Consider the following 9,140-nt stretch of genomic DNA (forward strand, 5'->3'; position numbering starts at 1 on the left):
TCAATATGACAAAATATGAATTATTATACATTTATATGTAAACAAATTTATATGAGCAGAGGGGTGGGTATTGCCTATAAAATAAACATTGTGGTCCCAAACTGTAATTAAACACTCTACAAACTGAAATAAATGCAAACAGAGAACCAACTGAATTTGATTAAATTTGTTAATTAAGGAAACTAAATTTTGTTTGTCCACTATGGAAGGAGCATAAAGAAAAAGAGACTCATCTTTTTTTTTTTTTTAACCCACTTGAAATATAAAAAAGTTACTCATCTTTTTAATCTCTTTATTTTGACTTCTTTAAGTCTCTCAACCAATGACGTCACTTGTAATATCTAATAAAAGCCCAGTCAGTCTCTGTTAAAAAAAAGTTTAACCCTGACAACTGACAGCTCATCATCATGGCATAGTCGTAAATATAGCGAAATTCCATGGGTTGTTTTGTAAATAAGCTGTGGGTTTCTCGCTCACTATCCAGAGTGACTCACTCAACAAGACTAAGCTAAGCTTGCCTTGCATTCTTCGCGGGCTAAACTTCTACCTTTCTTCTTCCTTTCTCTGTGTAATTATTTATATATATATTTGTTTTATTTAATCTTCTCTGAGCAGCCATCTCCCTCGGCTGCTGTTCTTTTTTTTTATTATATCATTTTGTCTGCGGACGGTGTCGTTTTTGTTTACGAATTTTGTGAAAGATTCAGTTATAGCGGTTTACAGACGCCGGCATATTCTCTCATTCATCGGCTTCCATGTATTCTTACTTCTCTTAACTCCTCCAAATGGGTTGCGTTGTTAGTAAAACCACTCTACGTGACCGCCGGAGTCGCGGCGGCTCTCCCACTCGTCGCCGGAGTTCCGATAAACCTTCTGTTACCGTCACCGATGCTGTCAGGGCTAAGAAGGAGGTCACTCAGAGGCAAAAGGCTAGACATACTGGTGATTTTCAGGAAGATGTTCTTGCCGCTGAACTACGGCGGCCTCGCCCTGAGCCTTCCCTTAGAAACCAACAGAGTTGGCCTTCATGGCTAATGGCGGTAGCTGGTGATGCGATCGGCGACTGGACTCCTCGCAAGGCTAACACCTTTGAGAAGCTTGATAAGGTAACCCCATCGGAGAGGGAGAGAGGAGAGAAGTGATTTTTTATATAGCATTTGAGATTGCGCGGCATTAACATTGTTAATTATGATTATGTTGTTTCCGTTATAGATTGGGCAAGGAACATATAGCAATGTATATAAAGCGAGAGATCTCATATCGGGAAAGATAGTAGCTCTAAAAAAAGTAAGGTTCGATAATTTAGAGCCAGAGAGCGTAAAATTCATGGCTAGAGAGATTCTTGTTTTGAGGAGATTAGATCACCCAAATGTGCTTAAGCTCGAGGGCCTGGTAACTTCAAGAATGTCGTGTAGTCTTTACTTGGTTTTCGAGTACATGGACCACGATCTCTCCGGTCTTGCCGCGCGACAGGGGGTCAAGTTCTCCGAGGCTCAGGTACTTTCTTCTTTCAATTGATGAAATTAATGTGCGTTTTCTTGGTAGTTTTGATTTAATTGGGGTTTGTTGAGAAAGTTGGAGTCTTTACGGCATTGTGGGGATTAATTAGGCTTTGGGCATGTGCTTTTCAAGACTGTTTCTTAGCTTTTAGATGTCTAGTGAATTTTACTCTTGCTTGCCAAACTAGGCTTTTGGGGTTATGTGGCTATACTTGTATTCTCTTTTTCTCAGTTTTCTTGTCGAAAGCTTTTGATGTTACTACCAAGTCCTCTCCAGTTTAACTGGGTCCCATGTGCCTAGTTTTTTGTGTTGTGAATTTTGGGGTGCTATGATGTATGGAACTTTCTTATGAGCATATGATGTTTTGTATTATTTAGAGCTTGAAAATTCACCGAAACTTGATACTCACATCACAACATGTGCTTTTAACTGTTGGAGACACCCTTTAATTTGTATATAAAAATGGTATCCACTCTCTCTTTCTCTTTTCCCCTATCTGGAATCAACTTTTTGTTGATAATGTGCAGGCAGGTGAACAATGAACATGCCAACTTCCATATTATTAATTTATGTGGCCTGCAAAGAACTAAGAGGTTTTTCAATTTCTTAAGTTAGATCTATCGAAATTTCATTCACGGAAGCTGAATAGAAGAGTAAACATAAGCTTTATAATTCAATTAGTTGCCATTTTGACAGTATTTGAAGCAATACCGTGAATATCAATCCAGAACCCTGGACTTCGTTACAAATGCGGTTTTAGTATATATTCTTTTTATGCTGAAGGATATTAAATACAACATCTCTTCTGAAGTTGATATGCTTTTTTCCTTCTTCTCAAGTTAAAATAGAAGAGTGTTAGTTGATGTCAAATGGAATGTGATCCACAACAATCAAAATGGCCACTAGATGATATCTCTTTACTACTAAAAACTAATCTGCTTGAAGGTTTTATGACTATGTTGAAGAAAAAAAATTCTCCTTCAGTTTAATGTACAGCTAATGAGTTCTGTGCAGATAATGGCAACTTTATTGCTTACTGAATCTGGTTTATTTCTAAAAATGATCAAGCTTTCGTAAAATATTTGTCTCTAATCTTTACTCAGTTTCAACTCATATAAAGAAACATTGATGTAATTGCATTGGAAACTTTTTGGGTATATTGTACATTTGGAATTTTTAGATATTGGAAACACTGCCTGAATGAATTACTTTCCTCATATTTATTGCTGAAGTACTCTTGAGAATGAACCGACTGATATATTTCTTGAGTTCTTCTTTCTAGATCAAATGTTACATGAAGCAACTGCTATCTGGCCTGGAACATTGTCACAGCCGAGGTGTGTTGCACCGTGATATTAAGGGTTCTAATCTACTTATTGACAACGAAGGGATTCTAAAAATTGCTGATTTTGGACTGGCTACTTTCTTTGACCCTGAGCGGAAGGTTCCCATGACAAGTCGAGTTGTTACCCTCTGGTACCGACCTCCTGAGCTTCTTCTTGGAGCAACTCATTATGGCGTCGGTGTTGACCTCTGGAGTGCTGGCTGCATTTTGGCAGAGCTACTTGCTGGGAAGCCAATAATGCCTGGACGGACAGAGGTATGTCTAGTTGTGTTTACCAGGTTCAGATTTTTTTTATCTGTTTGCAAATGAGATTTGGCTTTGAGGATACTACTGCAACATGAATCTGGTACACCTTGTATACATTCAAACTGGTCTGCTTCATCCACTTTGCTTAAAATGTGTTCTTTGAAGAAGATCAATTGATCTTGGCTTGAGGTTTTGAACATTATACAAGGGGCCATTTTCAAACATGTTACTAGGTGAGACAGGAGGATAGATCAGTAACTACTTAATTTTGACATGTATTATTTCAGTATAATACATTATCTGGATACTCCTAGTGTCATGGCAATTTAATTCTATGTCATTGATTCATGTAACAATGAAAATATTTGTTTCTCGTGTAACATTAGACACATGAAGTTGTATTATTCTGGTTGATTTAAAATTTTCTGTTGCTTCTAAGTTGCTTGTCTAGTGCTGTTTTGTTTGACTGTCATTTGATGCTAGTGGTCCTTTCCTTTTTACCCTGATTTGCAGTTTGCTTGTTCACTTTTACATTGATTTTCATTTCTTTTGCTGCTTAGGTCGAGCAGCTGCACAAGATATTTAAGTTATGTGGCTCCCCATCAGAGGAGTACTGGAAGAAATCGAAACTTCCTAATGCAACACTGTTTAAACCTCAGCAACCATACAAACGTTGTATAGCAGAAACCTTCAAGGATTTTCCTCCTGCTTCTCTGCCTTTAATAGAAACTCTTCTATCAATTGAGCCTGATAATCGTGGCACTGCTGTTACAGCTCTCAATAGTGAAGTAAGCAATGTTGACAGAACAATATTATACATATATTTATTAATGGCTTACCTGTTATACATCTGGCAATTGTTACATAACTTGAATGCGATCCTCCAAAGGCCTTGTTGCTAGGAAAGTGTTTGTCTTCTTTATTCAAAATTGGCTTTATCTGTCATCAACCTGGTTTGTGAAACGATATTGAATTAACATTTTGGGAATGTAATTATGTAATTGCTTTTCTAAGTACAGTTCTTTACCACTGAACCTTATGCTTGTGAGACGTCAAGTTTTCCCACGTACCCTCCCAGCAAAGAAATGGATGTGAAGTTAAGAGAAGAGGAAGCAAGAAGGTTTTCATTGTTCTTTCTTCAGACGAACTTCTGTTTTGTGCTGGTGTCAACTATTTGCTGATTGATGCTACTCCAATTTTCTTAATTATTTCTCAGGCAAAGAGGCCTTAGCGGAAAAACAAATGCTGTTGATGGTGCTAGACGAGTTAGAACTCGCGATAGAACAGGCAGGGCAATGCCAGCTCCAGAAGCCAACGCAGAGATCCCATCAAATTTAGATGTATGTAGATTTTCATTTTTTGTGTGGATAAATTATTTGCTTAATCAATTTAGTCTATATACGGTTAGATTATAGCAGAAACTTGACTCAGCCAATAGCATCCATCTTTACCTTGATAGATCTGTTGGGAAAAGTTGCTTCATTTACCTTCTTGACCCCAATGCAGAGGTGAAAATTATAGTCGTTGGAATGTCGAATCGTTTATGATGTAGGCTTATATGACAACTATTAAGAGGAATTCCTGCCTTCAGGTTCCTATTACAATTATCAAAGGGTTCCTTTTCACTACTTCACTTTGTCAACTTACATATCTTTCACTATTTCTACACATCCTAGTCAGCTCAGCTGGAGGGTCTTTATCTTCTGTCACATTGAACTTTCATTTATTTGCACCTTAAGTTCAAAGTTAGTATATCAACTGGGTAAAACCGTCAACTGCTTAGGTCTATACTTGCATAATTATTTGAAAATGTCATGAAATATTCTACTCTGGACCTGGTTTTTATTGCAAATTTGGACTTTGCTTTTCCCCTTGTGCAGAGATTGAGAGCCATGACACAAGCAAATGCAAAGAGCAAGAGCGAGAAATTTCCACCTCCCCATCTAGATGCAGCGGTTGGACATCCTGTAGACACATCAGAGAAAGGACCAGTATCATTTGGTCCTTCTGATTCGTCATTTAACTCATTGATATTCAATTCAAGGTCATCATCATCCATAAAAAGTGCAGGGGCCATTGGAGGGCCTTCAAGAAGGAAAAGCAATAAAGAAGACCCCCAAATGGCTCCAACTCGGAAGTTTATCCGTCCGTTTAATCCATCTTCAATAGGACTATCAATGGATCTACTATTCAAGGGTAAATCTGCGGTATTTGGCAGCAGAAGATAAGAGAATGGTGGCGTTTTGTTTTTTGATTTGGGATGAGTTGCTGAATTTGCATCCCGGGGCTTCAAATGCTTTCAAAAGTTGTTCCCCTCCCTCCTCCCTCCCCCACCATTAATTATTAATGTAACTTTTTGTGTATAATTCCCACAAGAGAGGCCCCAGTGGCTGTTTATAATCTTTCTGCAATCTGCAATGTGAAAGTGCAGTCCCACTTTTCTTGTAAAGTTATTGGAGGAAGTGCAACTCTTCCCCATTTCAGAATGAAAATGCCTTTACCAATTCAACCATATTTCTTGTATTCCAGGACTCTCATTGCCTATTCTCTTCCTGGCTGGTGATTTAAATTGTAGCAGATATCGTTCAGGATAAAACTTCACTCGTAATTTTATTTTCAAATATTATAATTAAATTAGATTATTAGTTAATTGACAATTTGTAAATGAAAAATAATAATTGTGTTGGATCCTAATTTTAAAAATTACTATTTAATTTAATTTCATTAATGAGATTAATTAAATTGTGATTCATTGGTCCTCAAAGTCAAAGGCTAATAATAAAGAGGGTTTTTAGGGGAATAAAGGAAGGACAAGTCAATTAGAAGCCTATTTTTCTGCAAATTTGTTTCACTTAAAAAAACTAATTTTTTGGAGTACAAATCAGGGGAACATGCTGATTTATCATCAAGATTAACATGTTGATTTATCATGAAATTTGATTCCTTAATATTCATGAGTTTAGAGACTATTTATGGGACCAAAATGAGGTGTATTGAAAGAAAAACAAGCATTTTACTAACAGCTTTGCACATGGTAGTGAAGAACGTATCTATATGGAAGTTGATTTTTTCAACAGTTTTAACCAACTCCAAACCATGTTCTGAAGTGGAATCCTGGTTTTCCAATAAGTGGAGAATGTGCAATAAAAATCTCAACAAAATTGTAGCAGTGGAAGACTATGCTTCCTATAAATTTGTCTCAGCAGCAAGAAATACGTGTCGTTTATCTCTTTCAACACCCTTAACCCATTCCAACCTACGTTTCGGGATGGAATCCTAATTCCTTAAGAAGTGGATAACGTGTCATAAAAATTTCATCCAATGTGGAGTAGTGGAAGACTCCTCTTCCAACGAAATTGTCCCAACAACAACTATATATATAAAAAAAACCTTCACTTTTCGCTCGAAAGTCACCAACACATCAACAAAACGAACCCCAAACTAAAAACTTGTTTCCAGACTTCTTATCTCTCTATTTCTTAGTCCAATCTCCCTTAAAGCATCTACTTTCCTTTGTTCTTCAAACCTCACCATCAACATTGCAAGCTTCTTTATTTCTTTATTTCCTCCTACAAAGTCCAAATACTGAATTCAAAGTTTCAATTCACAAATTCAAGCCATTTGTCAAACCAATCAGCAAGCTCTTCAATTCAAAGTCTTTTCACAGCATTAGTTCATTCAAGTATTGAAGTTTGTAATTCAATTTCAATTCTAGTTTACATTACCAAATTTGTGGTTTTTCAGTTACATTTTCCAGCTTTTATTATTTGATTTTTGTAATCAATTTTTCAAACGCCAATAAAAATATAATCAATTCCTTGAATTGATTTATTTTAGTAGCCATTGCTTAAACTTGTAAAACTTTCTATAGTGGAACTACTAGGAACTGAAGAAAGATTTTTTCAGTCTTTAAATCTTTTTTTCCAATAAGTTGTTTTTAAAAGTCAAAAATCACCAAACACACAAAAATCAAATTGGGAATCAACTTCTTTGAATGCTTGCAAAATTCTGACAAATCAATGTCGAAATTAGCATTTTTTTCGAAAATGTGGGTAACAATTTTGACAGGCTCGGTGGGACACAATAAGCAGTACACTATTTCTTTTCAAAACGACACATCTATTTCATACATCCATTCTTTTCACTTGCTAAAATAGTTTCTATAATATTAGAAATAATTTGGAACGTTCGCTGGGACGCACTTTGATAACAACCCAAATTATTCTTGAATAAGGAATAAGAGAAAATTAATATAAATAATGGCAAACCATTATTCCTTCTAAAAAAGATATTTATGCATGGTTAATGTGGAATTAATGATAATTAATACAGGGTTAATGCAGGGGCGAATATGCAAATAATGAGGAAGAGGAAGGAGTCTCTAGCATTATGCCACACCACGTGGACCATGGCGAGATACGCCATAACGAGATACGCCCGATGAGAGCGAGTAGTGGAGACCCGCCATAGTTCTCAAGGAGAGCGTACATATGCCTTGACAGATCTAAGAATACCAAAAGACGCCTTTATTACCATCCATGAATGGGAATAAATACAATTAAATGACAATTAATAGCCATTAAAGGAGAATAAAGACTTGACTGTTCGAATACCTCAACTATGAGGGTTTCAATGCTAAATGCTGGGATTAATGGAGAATTGATAGCAATTAAAGATGAGTAATGACATGACTCTTCATCTGCTTCCCCATTAATGCTGAAGGTTACAGAAACCTATATAAATACCCCAGCTTCCTAGGATCAAAGGTACACTTACTGATTCTCTACTTTTGTGCTTACAGTTTATTCTCAGAAATATTACTGACTTTGGCATCGGAGTGTCCCCGGTCGATCCCAACGGCGCCTCACAGGGAAGTGCTCCGATCAAGGATTTTTCCACAAGTTATCAATTGGTGCGGTGAAGGTGGATCTCTAACAAACAGAAGATCACAAAATCTTGATTGTATAGAGTTTCACAAAGAACAAAACAATGGAGTCAACAGAATAGAAATCACAATCTCAAACTTTGGCTCAATCAGTACAACAAATCTATCCAAAGATACAGTTCTCCATATATTGGTGGGAAAGAGTTTTCTACATTAAATCTGGAATTTTATGATGAAAAAGATAAGTTTCCTCCCCTTTCTTATTTCATTTTTAATTAAAGAAAATTGAGATCCCTCACTCTTATAAAGTGCTATGAATATCATTACATGTTATTATGATAAATCTAATAAACTGTGAAAGATGAAGTCATAGACACAAATCTTTCATTAATCTTGCATGCTTACTATGCCCTCATATTTTTATGCATGACAAGTGTAATATGATATTATCATTGAATTAGTACAAACGCATGTATAAGACCCGTAATCTTGGGATTTACAAAAAAAATCATCCATTCAATGTGATTTTGTCATTTGATATTAAAATATCATAAAATGGCTCATGTAATTACAAATGATTTAGATCTGGTCAGTCTTTTGGATGAACATGCATATAACTATTAGAAGAAATTACAAAAAAATCATATTTGGTTTTTCCTTGTACAATTCACCATCTATATATGGCTTTTCTCCTATATAGTACTTTTAATATCAAAAATTCATATTTTTGGATATTGTTTTGTCAAACAGTTATTTCATTCCCTTTTTTACAAGGATGTATCTATTCATATAAAAACTGTTTATTTGACATTGTTAGAATTTCTGTTACCAACACAAGAGACTTGAAAATATTGAGTCTATTTGTAATTATCCTGCAATTGTCCCTAACTATTAAGGCCATTATGGGCTGATGAATTACCAAATTTGATAAACAAAACTTTCATGTCCTGAGCTAACTACAAAATAGTGCAAGTGTCGGTTTCGGATCAGAACATTAATTTATGCAAAATTCTTAGGATATACATGAGAATTCCTTAAAGATTGGAGGATTGTATGTGAAGGTAGGTGAGAGTGAATTTTGAGTAATTTTCCTTACACTCCAAATTGGAGTAGAATCATGGTACATGTATTTTTCTTCCAAAATTACCCTTTCTCTTTTATTTT

At 35.8% G+C, this 9,140-nt stretch overlaps 1 protein-coding gene across 1 annotated transcript; it reads left to right on the plus strand.

Annotated features, from left to right (window-relative positions):
• Positions 1–507: 507 nt before the first annotated feature.
• On the plus strand, positions 508–5,614 carry LOC136227917 (probable serine/threonine-protein kinase At1g54610). Its single transcript, XM_066016718.1, has 7 exons — positions 508–1,106; positions 1,213–1,497; positions 2,783–3,100; positions 3,652–3,879; positions 4,111–4,211; positions 4,308–4,431; positions 4,972–5,614. The coding sequence occupies exons 1-7, from the start codon at positions 786–788 to the stop codon at positions 5,317–5,319; spliced, it is 1,725 nt and encodes a 574-aa protein (XP_065872790.1). The 5' UTR covers positions 508–785; the 3' UTR covers positions 5,320–5,614.
• Positions 5,615–9,140: the final 3,526 nt, after the last annotated feature.

The sequence above is a fragment of the Euphorbia lathyris genome, chromosome 1 (genome assembly GCF_963576675.1).
Source record: "Euphorbia lathyris chromosome 1, ddEupLath1.1, whole genome shotgun sequence".
Lineage (NCBI taxonomy): Eukaryota > Viridiplantae > Streptophyta > Magnoliopsida > Malpighiales > Euphorbiaceae > Euphorbia > Euphorbia lathyris.

Coding starts and splice junctions, on each gene's coding strand:
- LOC136227917 (XM_066016718.1), top strand. CDS start 786: ATGGGTTGCGTTGTTAGTAAAACCACTCTACGTGACCGCCGGAGTCGC. Junction 1,498..2,782: donor TCAAGTTCTCCGAGGCTCAG/GTACTTTCTTCT, acceptor TCTTCTTTCTAG/ATCAAATGTTACATGAAGCA. Junction 4,212..4,307: donor AGAGAAGAGGAAGCAAGAAG/GTTTTCATTGTT, acceptor ATTATTTCTCAG/GCAAAGAGGCCTTAGCGGAA.